Source organism: Coenobita brevimanus, chromosome 34 (assembly GCF_032717465.1).
Source record: "Coenobita brevimanus isolate Jiangsu-jjx chromosome 34, ASM3271746v2, whole genome shotgun sequence".
Lineage (NCBI taxonomy): Eukaryota > Metazoa > Arthropoda > Malacostraca > Decapoda > Coenobitidae > Coenobita > Coenobita brevimanus.
Genome location: NC_136987.1, coordinates 1,825,190 through 1,837,490, shown reverse-complemented (window position 1 = coordinate 1,837,490; position 12,301 = coordinate 1,825,190). Strand labels below are relative to the sequence as shown.

The 12,301-nt window shown below is 43.3% G+C and overlaps 1 protein-coding gene across 1 annotated transcript; it reads left to right on the top strand.

Moving 5' to 3' along the window:
* The first annotated feature begins 6,934 nt into the window (after positions 1-6,934).
* Positions 6,935-11,951, top strand: LOC145396046 (acyl-CoA-binding protein homolog). Its single transcript, XM_080269510.1, has 3 exons — positions 6,935-7,062; positions 10,313-10,427; positions 10,910-11,951. Exons 1-3 carry the CDS (start codon positions 7,048-7,050, stop codon positions 11,047-11,049), a joined length of 270 nt encoding a protein of 89 aa, XP_080125636.1. The 5' UTR covers positions 6,935-7,047; the 3' UTR covers positions 11,050-11,951.
* Positions 11,952-12,301: the final 350 nt, after the last annotated feature.

Genomic DNA, 12,301 nt, shown 5'->3' with positions numbered 1-12,301 from the left:
CAAGTTGGTTATATGTGATAAATTATTATTATAATAACCAAATTATGGCACCTGGTGGTTTAGTGGGTAATTAAGGTGCTCCAATCGGATTGACTGTAGGTTTATATCCAAGGGATGGTTGGGACCAATTGCTCATGTAATGCCACTCAGGGATGAGTGAGGCTGGTCACTCTCATCTTAAATGTCAGGACCAACTTGCCCAGCCCCGAGCTCCTATACTCCTCAAGGAGCAGCAGGATTAGAATGACAGAATATCAAGTTTAAGGTGGATACAGACAAGGTTGTGAGAAAGAGAGGGGGGAGGGGGGAAAGCAAGCAAGAATAAGACAGAAAATGCCCTGATTGGAGTGACAGCCTTGCTCGGGCTCAATTCCAAGAGGTGATTGGAGGTTTTCCAATCGTTTAATGTCTCCAGGGGAAGTAGGCCGGTATGAGCATGTACCCTTTATCTACTAGACTGTGGTAGCCAGCCATGGGCCCCTAAACATGCAAGGGGGTATTATCAAATAGACTGTTATTTTATTATTATATTTTATCTGGCATTATTTTTATTTTTTTTATAGTTTTATAATTTTTAATTATGGTATTTGATACAGAATTGTATCTAAGTGGCTAAGGAAATTTCTCAGTGCCTGTTTCTTTGTGATTTATTCTGCACATTACACCTCAGTATCCTCTTGATTGTTATTAAGACAGAATATGTTGATAATCATCATCATCATTATCATCCATACCTTGTCCCTCCCTCAGATGGGGTGAGGTAGGGTCCAGAGAGAAAAAGAAAAAGTTAAAATATATATATATATAAAGAGAAACTAAACAAAATTCTGTCCCATTGAATGGGCCACACTCTCATTCACTTACCCATGAAGTCCCTGGAATCCTAGAAATATAAATACAAATAGGATATAAGATAAACTAAACAAAAATCTGTTCCATTAAATGGGCCAGATCCTCATTCACTTACCCATGAAGCCCCTGGAATCCTAGAATTATAAATATTAATAGGATATAAGATAAAGCTAAGGTGTAATTTGCAAAATAAATCACTAAGGAAGAGGTTCTAGGAAACTTCCAATGCCACCTAGAATATGACCTATTGTTATAGAGGGCGATCCATATTTAACTGTCCACGTCCATTATGCTGGGCAGTTTCTCATGTGTTGCGGGAACAGCTCAGCACTACGCCTACCCCATATCATTACTCAGTTTCTATTCCCACTGCCATACCCATGCCCACACTAGCAGACTGAGCCATTCTACAACACACAAGAGCCAGTTGAGTTTCTAGTGGAGAGGTATTTATGAACCACTGTATTTCCCCCTCTTAGATTTGCATCGTGCCACTTGACATGAATGTTCAGATTTGCCCTGCTAATAGGTCTTGCTAGTCTAGGCACACCAGGCTTTGTAGCACCTCTTCTTTGGTGATTTATTCAACATATTACACCAGAACATTCACTTGTATGCTGTATATAGTAGTAGTTGCAGTCATTGTGGGGGGATAGGAAGGGAGCTGAAGTATATTTGTATAGCCAGGCAATTCCATTGCCTTGTTATATCATTGTCACTATGTGAAGGCATCCATTTCCTTAAATATTGATATGTTGCATTCATAACATCTGTTTATTTATGTATTTCCAGATACTTTAATCACTTTTGGGATTGCCATAAACAAATTACCTCCATGTCATCCTGTCCTTTATTGCTGGGTTGCCCTCACACCAACTAATCCCTCCCCCCTCCTTTCATATGGCTCTCCTTTCCATCCCTCCATTCATCCTCAGTGTCCCCTTCCCTTGTACACCTCACTCACATACTTGTACACTCTCATCTAGCCAGTCTGTTACTACACCTCACTCACATATTTGTACACTGTCTTCTATCCAGTCTGTTACTACACCTCACTCACATACTCGTACACTGTCTTCTAGCCAGTCTGTTACTCTGCATCCTCACCACATGACCAAACCATCTTAGAATTTTTCTCCTTAACATACAAGAGTACAGTATTTTGAAATGTAGCATGCAGACTAAATCACCAAGGAAGAGGCACTAGGAACCCTTTTACATCACCTAGAATATGATCTTCATTTCATACTCATTTTCACTGGTTTTGTAACATTGTATATAAAGACTTTCCTCATTAATGTAAATTCCTGTAACTGAGACGGATGTGAAGCTGACTGCATCGAGGCCTTGCTATGTGTTGAATTTTTTAATGCTTTCTTGCTAATAGAAGTAAAGGGAAGGCAGATGCCATGAGGCACCTAGCCATGGTGCTCATATCTGTACATTATTGTAATTCTTTGGGTGTGTGGCAGCTGGAATACAAGACCATTGCCTCATCCAGGTTACTGCAATTACTTCCCTACGTGTTACCCAGGGTGCTCATTTCACTTGCCAACCGACAAAGGGAGAATGGACACTGAACGGAGTGGCACCAGCTGCCCACATCAGAATTTAAATCCAGGCACTATCAGGCAGGCAGTTTCATTGGTGTCATTGCACAGTTTATTAGAAAAATTGTCCATTAAAGTTGCATTGGTACCTATAAAGCCAGGATAGGATTTCCAAAGTCAGGATCAACTCCATCTTGTCACCTGAAATTATTTTAGCAGGAAGGACGAACGGTACAGAATCTTCTCCTGTTATTCCCACAAGAAAAAACAAGTGTCATATTCCTTTTTACGTTAACTTAGCTTTTCAGTGCCAGCTCTCCATTTTGCCTGTTGAGTCATTGCTGGATTAATACTAGAATGTGGTGGTAGTCATAAAGAACTCCTTTGGAAAGGAAATGGAGCTCTAGTATTGTCATGCTCTACCAGTGGGCTAATGGAAATAAACAGCTAAAGAATGAAAGTCTTGGCCAAGATGAAAGGGTTCGGCACTTTTGTGTGTGTGTGTGTGTGTGTGTGTGACAGTTCCCAGATTGATTGTTTGATAGGTAAATATAAAGCTAAGTGCTGAAATCTGTACCTGTGAGGTGGAGCAAGGATTCTGGGGGCATGAGTGGTAAAGGAATGAGTGTGTGGCCTACTTCTTTGGACATACTGTTGATTCCTTCTCCCACAATCATATTATTTCCTCCACTTACTTTATGGGTCCTGCTTCACCTCACCTGCAGGTGGAGAAAAGGGGGATGATGATGATGATACAACAGGAAGGACAGAGAAAGGACAGTGCTAATTCTTTCCATATCTCTTGTACTTCCTGCAAAAACAGATCCAATTTATGAGTGGAAGTTGCTTGTAAGTGTCTTCGTCCTTCCCATCTGAGTGTGCCAGCTTGCCACAGTATGGAAAAAAGGTTGATGTTTTGGAAGTTTTATGGAAAAACATATATTATGGAAGTATAAAGTTGTAATATTCAGTTGGTGGTAGGAGGGGGCGGTCACCATCCACTCACTCGATGTAGTGCTGCTTTGGGTGTCTACCCATTCCTCTTTCTTCCTTCCTCTTCTGTCTTTCTTTCCTTCATTCATTCCTCTTCCTTCTGTCTACGGGTGACTTTGCACTCCCTCTTCTGTCTTTCTTTCCTTCATTTTTTCCTCTTCCTTCTGCTTATGGGTGACTCTACACTGAGTGACAAGCCAAATGGTTTCCTGTATGCCAGGAAACCACTTACAATGCTGGGTGGTAACCATACAACCCGATTATGGCACCTGGTGGTTTAGTGGGTAATTGAGGCACCCCAATCAGATCGAGCCTGTGTAGGTTTATATCCAAGTGGTGGTTGGGGTTTATTGCTCACATAATGCCACTCAGGGATGAGTGAGGCTGGTCACCCTCATCTTAAATGTCAGGACAAATTGCCTAACCCTAGGCTTTTTTGCACCTCATGGGACAACATAGGGTCGGGTGATGGATGGATGTACTATTCTGACAAAATATCAACACATAACTAGGCCTTTCTGTACGGATTTATTGTTATTTATTAAGGAGTTTCCCATTCACAGTAATTTGCTGTAAGGAAGTGAACATTGCTGCATCGCTATTCATTGTCATTTGCTCATCATTCACTTCATGACTGAGGGAGTGCATAAATGGTTGTAGCAAACATTGTAAAATAAATAAGTTTGACACCAGTTTGTTTTTATATTTACAGTATATAATGTACATATTTTTTCTGGACCCTGCCCCACCCCATCCTTAGGTGGAATAAAAAAAGAGGTCAGAATGATAATGTGTTTTTATTCACTCTTGTATGAATCTTGTTACTGTTGTGGCGTCAGGCTGATTTGGACCCGAATCCAGTGGACTGCAGGTTGAAACAGCCCCCCTGCTGTCCCATCCTCATTTAGGGGAATAGGGAGGATGCTGAGGAATGTTTGTATAACCTGGTAGTGGAGCCACCTGGTTATATTGGGGCCACCAAGTGAAAGCATTCTCTTCATCATTGATGGGACCATAAAATATTTTTTTTTTTTTTCCCCTAGATGACCCAGTGACCAAAATGCCCTAGTTGGCACGACAGCCTTTCATGGTTTTGAGCCCTATGATGTGACTGGAAGTGTTTCATAAATGCAATGCCATCATGGGAGACAGACTGATCTACCCTTACATGTTCCGCACTGGTAGCCTGCCCTCGGTCCCCATCACCCTAAACTGGAGTACAGTAATAATAGGACATGCTTTTAACTGGTACTGTTTTATTTGACACTCTGGCAGGTGTAAGTGAATGCATCTATAATAAAAATTACAAAAGTATGTTTAAACTCTCTCTCTAGCAAAGTTAGACCCCTCTCCCATGCCTGTACAGGTGGACCACTGGTGATTAAAATCTGAACATGTAACAATTCTAGCCATGGTCATGATAAAACAACTAGCGAGACATGGACATGAGGGGATTCCTAGGGATTTTTAGGAGAAAGTTTAGCTGTCAAAGCCAATCTGGCCTTGCTTTTGCTAGATATAATTATTTCCTTTCCTCTAGTGAGTTTTTGGCATTGGCAATCAGAAGTCATGATTTTTCACTTCACAGTTCATTGTCATGTAAGAGTATGCAGAACACACATAACCTCCCCCCCCAAAAAAAAGGTGTGGGGTTATAGTCTTGATCACACCCCTTTCAGGAAACAGTTGTCAGTGGTTACAAATTTGTTCATAGGCTACCGTGTACACACCCCGAAATACCCGCCCCAACGGGAGACCTGGAATGGGTGGCACAACACCCACCCCATGGAGAAACTATGGACAGGGTGTCGCAACATCGACCCAAGGGGGAGACCACAGGGAGGCACATAGGGCATGCGAAAGACCAAGTCCAGACGAGCCTATATCACCCACTACCTTGCACCCCTCCTCCCCTCAACGGAGCCAGACAAGAGAACGCCGCCCCGGCAGACTACACTCCATCAGGCCAGCACTCGTCAGGATCAGGGTGGGGCTTGTAGCAATATAGTCCCAGGTAGCACCACGACGACGGCCACTGTCTGCATCGGGGAGAGGTCAGCCACTGTATGCTTCTCAACTACTACCCCCTGCAGGACCATAGCGATGGCCACCGTCTGTGCCAGGGAAGGGTCAGCCACCGTGCTCCCTTCACCTGCAGCCTCCAATGGGAACAGCACTGCGGTGACGGCCACTGGCCTCACCGGGGAGAGATTGGCCACCATACATCTCATGGCTGTAACCCCAGAGAAGGGCAGAACTGCGGCGATGGTCACCATCCGCGCCGGGGAAGGATTAACCACCGTCCGTCCTCTGTCGGCCACCTCCTCAGGGAGCAGGACCGCGGCGACAGCCACCGTCCACACCAGGGAAGAGTCGGCCACTGTGCGCCCTTCACCTGCTGTCTCAGGTTAGTAGAACCGCAGCGACAGCCACCGTCCACACTGGGAAGGGATCGGCCACTGTATGTCCCTCGTCTGATGCCCCTGTGACGCCCCTCTCGGAGGATGTCACTTGCCTCACCATCCTTCCAGAGGCCGAGCGGGCACCCCTCTCTCTTTCCCCACAGAGGCAGTTCCTCAGCGGAGTTGCAGCTGGAGGAGATCTGGCTAGGCCCCGTGGTGAGTCTGGGGATCCGTGCCCTGCAGCCAGCGCCCCGACGACGTCCCTCGCTGTCGGACTCCAGGAGGAAGGAACGCCGCAGACAGCCCCTGACGGCGACTCGACCCGAACGAGATCGCAGCCCCCAGTCACCCAGGGGTATCTCCAGGACTCCAGGGCGTGACCTCCCCAGCCCCATTGGCAAGCAGTCCTCCTGGAGCGGGCACAAGCAAGCGCGCCTGCTTACTTTGTTCGGCCCGTCCCGAGGGCCTCCCTCCCCACCGAGGCCCCACTAGGGAAGGGCCTCCCTCCACGCCGCCCAGCAGCCCACTCCGGACAACCCGGCCCCTGGCAGTGGTCCCGTGCCTCCTGTGGGAGGGCACAAGTGACGAGACTCCTGACGACACCTGTGAGAAGCCCAAGTCCCCAGCAGCCCAAACCGGAGTCCACCTGTCTTTTTGTGGCTTTTACCTGTACAGTGTTAATATTGTGTTCGGTATTGTGTTCTTACTAAGGCAATATACGTGTAAGGTTGGTCGACCCGAGTTTTTATGCCCTGTTCCTCTACTTGCATGGTCTAGACGTCTCCAAGGGAACCACAGCTCAGTCGCTCGTGTTCAGCGGACAAGGAGTTGACTCTAGAACACGTAGCATAACATACCCCTTCAGCAAGTAGAGATGTAGTAACATAAACCAAAATGTTAAGGAATCCATAAAATGTATAGGGAAAAGTAGCACTTAGAGTAGTATGGAATCACTAACACATTTTAACCTTTAGCTACAAGAAATCCTACCATAATCCAGATATTTTTGAACAGATTTAGTCATATTTAAGAGATATCAGTAATGCTCTTTGAATATTAGCATTAATACTAGCGTTTTTCTGGAGTTTTATATATTTAGCAAGTATACATTTTTGTAAGCAAGTTAAGCGATAGCATCAACCATGGACGCTAGCCAGTCTGGGCTGGCAGGCAACCTGCCACTCCAGCAGCCGACCATCAGCTGAACGGAGCGGTACATATTTCTCGTCGTCTCAGCTACGCCCTTCATAATGTCCCTTGAAGAGGTAAATATAGATTAATTCCTTTTGATTCCTTCTAAATTTACGTTCCCTTGAATGCGGGGACTCGATATATAACATAGTTGATTATTTACTGAGGTATTCTCATGTGAAAAAAAAAAAAAAAAAAAAAAGATACCTTTAACCCATGTCGGTTAACCCCAACAGGTCGCTGGTGACTTTTTAACATGCTGTGCAACTACCCTCCCCCCCAGTCTTGTTCTGGAAGTAATATTTTGAGAAATCATGGAGGCATCCAGCCCTTCCACTTTATAAAATTTACCCAAAGCAGACTAATAGGATCTGAAAGCACAGTGCCGGTTTAACAGATTTTGAGACTGCAGATAATGCACTTGTTAATATCGTAATAGGCTAGTGGACATTATACAAGGTACTATAGCAGACCCTGTATTATCTTTTCAAAAGCGGCCCTGACGCCTCGTAATTCAAACTTCAAATTTTGGGGTACGGTAACAGCCATTCCCATGATACTTCCTTTACGGTAGAAGCCCGAGGCTAGGCAGCTAGATGACAAGGTGACTGGTGGCTTTTCAACTGTGTAATGCCATCAAGGGAGTAGGCAAATCATCTACCTTTAAACGCAGTGGCGCAAGACCAAGGCAGCTGGCTTAGCCTTGGGCCACTGTTTTCCTTTCCTACCAACCTTTGCTGTAAAGCTGCTTTTACTGTTGTGGTAATTATATTGTTTGCTTGTTGGAACTTAACAGCCCAGCCCAAGGCCCCAATATATTTTATTGGGGCAGAAAGGGATTATGATGGCTGGATTATTATTAGGTAAACATAAGCATTATTTGAGTCAGTAGCAGCACCTTACCAAATCTGTTCTTCCTGATAATCTGTCTTATTTTTCTGGTTATTTCTGGGGTGGTAAATAAAAGCTTCATGCAAAGTGTGTTTCACCATTGTTTTTAGCTGCTGCTCATTGTCAATTTGTTTGACTCGTCTGCAAAATGGAAAAAGAGACTGAATCTAAGTGTTTAGCTAAACCCAACTTAACCTAGCTTAACTGTACCTAGTAATTTAACTGAACCTAAGTTTGATTTGCAAAATTGGGAAATGAAATACGCCTTCGAGTACATTGTTTCTTCCACTATGCCGGAAACAAAACAACCGTAGGTATGGTTAAAATGTGGTAATTAAAACAGTGGGAAAATTTTCATTAGGAAAAGGTAATTTAATGCCCTGAAAGTACTAGTTAGAAAAATACAGAAAGTAAAACAAGTAAAGCATACATTTACTTGTTGTTGTTGTTGTTATTACTATTATTATTATTATTTTTATTATTATTGACTTTAATCAGTTCATCAGTTTCAGTCCATAACTGTTTCAGGCATGAGAGGTAAAAGGGAATTGACGAGGAAAAGAGGGGACAGGAGAATGGACATGGATGAGGAATAGAGAAAGGAAGGAATGAGGGAAGTAAGAGAAAGTAGAGAGAGCAAAAGGAGGGAGGGAAAAAGAGAGTGGAGGCAGGGGGAAGTTGGAGGAAGAGAAGGAAGGAGAGGAGGGAGAAAGGGTGAAGAGAAGATAGAAGGGGAAAATTGGGAAGAGAAAAGATGAGAGAAAGTGGTGAAAGTGATAACAGCTTGCACAGGACCAACATTTGCCTGTGAAAATAGTCACATTGCAGTCACTTGCATTCCTTGAATACTGAGGCCCGTATAAGAATGTAGTGAAACAGTATATCATTGAAAGAGGAGGAGGAAGAGTGTATGAGTGACATATGAAAGAAGAGTGGAGCGTAGCTATATTGGTGAGAGAAAGAAGACCAAGTGGAGTGTTTGAAATAGTGAGATAATGAAATAAGAATAGAGTAGTACATCTGTAAAGAGAGGAGGAAGGGGAATGTGGGATTGGAAGAGAGGAATGAGGGCAAGGGAGCCTGGAGACATTTGTCATGGCCATTCCTTGTTGAGGGGTTCTAGGAGGGAGCAAATTGTTGAAGATTATGATTATTGTGGAGTGAATAGGTGGTGGCGACCATCATCCACTCACTTGATGTAGTGCTGCCTACTTCTTCCCTAGACTTTATCATTCTTTTTCTGTGCCTGCCCTACTCTCTTCCTATTTCTCTCATCTTTCCTGTCACTTCTTATTGCTTTTCTTTCCTTTACAGGTGGCTTTACATTGAGTAACAAGCCAAATGGTTTCCTGTAAGCCAAGAAACCATTTACAACGCTGGGTGGTAACCATATAACCAAACCATACGTGCTTCCTATGTGTCAACAAGTGGGTTGGTGGAGGGTTAGTGCTCCTCCCCGTAAAACAAATAACTCAAAGTCAAATGGCCACCCCTTACGGGATTATGGCGTCTGGCAATAGATAGATAGATAGAATTAGCCCCATATTTTATGCAATAAATTTTGAAGCATAAGATGATAGAAACTGTCAGAATTTTTGTGTTGGTAGGTATAGTGCATTTACTCTCACCAATCTCTAAACCTCTTTCAGGTGAGGTGATAGCCAGGTATAGTCGAATTGGAAGGTATATTCCAGTAACCAAGGAGATTCACCCATATCTCATAACTAAGGATCATCAAATTTCTTGCAACCATGACTAACACGAAAGGGACCTAATTCCATTTAATATTGAATTTATGTACTATATACACATTTCTTGTTTCATGGATGTATATCTAGTTGACTGAAGAGATTCTTAATGCTTCTTCCTAGGCAACTTAAGCTGCATGTCATACCATAATAAGTAATCCTCTTTCTGACTTCCTTCAGAGTTTCTTCATGCCTTTTCCTAAGCCCTACCTGATAATTTTTGTATGATGCCAGTGGTGATTCAACATTTTCATCTTTGAACATACACAGTACTTCATCTACAGGAGCCAATAATTATGGTGTGGTAATCTCATGGTCTTGGATGTGTGCCATATTGTGTAATCTGGTTTAGTCCTTGGCTGAAGACTTGGCTTGTCAATTCTCCTGGTTTATTACGTCACCATTTTCTCTCTCTCTCTCTCTCTCTCTCTCTCTCATAGTCTATATATTTTATTCTGTTTTACTCATACATTGATGCATACAAAACCAAAACTGGAATCCTGGTGGGGGTGGCCACAAACAAGTTCCCTCTTTGTCACCCTGCCCTCCCCCACCACATACCACCTTCATGCATGTACGTCTCCACTTCATCAATTTCATAGATAGGTTTTGTACATGAGAGAGATTGTGTGTGTGTGTGTGTGTGTGAGATCCAGGCTACTAAAAACCTGTAATAACATTGCAGAAGTTCAACAAGGCTGCTGAGGACGTGAAGAAGCTGAAGTCAACCCCAACAGATGATGAACTGAAGGAGCTGTATGGTCTGTACAAACAGGCCACAGTTGGAGACGTTAACACTGGTATGCACTATACTCTGTGCACTTCATTTTGACCGAAAGTGAAAGAGAGGAAGAAATGATATAGAATAGTGGAGAAGATAGAAAAATGAGCAAGGAGATAAGAGAGAGAGAGAAACAGAGAGATCTTTGAGAAAAGTGGCAAGGAGGCAGAACAGAGGGGGGAGGGGATGGAGAAGAAAGAGAGAGAGAGACCTTAGAGTCAAGAGGGTAGAAGTCTTGTCATAATTGCTCAGTTATCACAGACTGATAATGTTATCAGAAAAACACTTGGGAGCATGGTTGATTGTACTGTACCATGCTAGGGACTGTTACCAGCTTCATAGTGACTATCCATATATCTTTGTTTTTATACAAGCAACTGTGCCCAGCTTCCAGATAAGTCTCTTATGTATACTAAAAATTGTTTCCAGTTTCAGAATGATGTCTTTGTGTGTGTGTTTATTTATGGAGGTACCAGGTATTAATTTTCTTTGTTCATACAGAGCGTCCTGGGATGCTGGACTTCAAGGGCAAGGCCAAGTGGGATGCCTGGAGTTCAAAGAAGGGCATGACCAAGGAGGCAGCCATGGAGGCATACATTGCAAAGGCCGAACAGCTCATCTCAACATACGGTCTTCAGTAGCCTTGTCCCAGCTTAACCTTAGCTTCAGCTGCTCCCTCTTTCTTCCCTCGATTTCCTCAGATTGCACCCATTTCACCCTAAAGTTAGCTCAAATCCCCCTCTCCCTTGCTTTAGTGCCCCATATGCACTCAACTCTTTTGCTCCCTGTACACACTTGCTTTAACTTCCCTCCATCTAACTTCCCCATCCCTCCTCTTGCCTCATATCCCTGTCTCATGCTTTAATTTCCTCTTTTTGTCTCATATCCCCTTTTCTTGACTCAAATCCCTTTTCTTTCCTTATATCCCCCTTTTTTTTTTTCACAAATCCCCTTTTTCTTACCTTGTCTCTATCTTTTCTTTTCCTCAGCTCCTCTCCTCTTTCCTCAACCCCCCCTTATCCTCTTCCTTCAGATTGCATACCCTTGCCTTCACTTTCCTCACCCTTGCCTCAATGAAGTTTGCAGCTTGTCACAAGCATAGGTATTTTTTTAGCTCATGGAAGAATATAGCTTCTTTTTTGTCAGTTTTTTGCTACATGGAGCTCTGAAAAGACTGGCCATACTTTTAGACCTGAATGTGGATGTCCCCCAAATTTTTGTCATATGGAACATCTGCTCCAATGCAGGTTGTCTCCGTATTAGAGTGATATACAGTACATGAAAATGTTATTGTGTAATGTGAAAAATAAAATACAAAGGAGGAGGTGCTATGGAGACACCTAATAGGCCCTGAGATGTGATTAGCCTGCATGCCATGAAATTCGACACCTGGCAGATAGTTGAAGCACAAAATCTGTGTTTGTAAAGGGCGGTTAATTAATAATCTTGGGGGTACCATTTCCCATCATGTCCTCATTTATTTTTATTTTTTTTAATTTTCTTTAATACATGATTTGCGATACTGAATAAAAACTATGTGATAGTGCATATATTATTAGTCCATTTCTTCTATTGGTAATGACACTTCATGTACCCAGGTTGCTCCACTGCCTAGTCATGAAAACATCCTTCAGTTCTCTATCCCCTAAACCTGGGGCTGTTACTGCTTGTAGCTACCACTGGCTATTGTTGTGCCTTTCTGCAACACATCATCCTACTTTCAGGGAATAGAAAGTAAGACATTTGCTCCATCAGTGTGAAACCATCTCTGCAGCACATGTATTGGTGCAAATCAGATAAATCATTGGCAGGTAAAATTCAGTGTGAGCATGTAAGGTATTGGAGGAGTATGCATACATGGAGGTTTTGGTTGGGAGAGTTTAAGATCGTGTG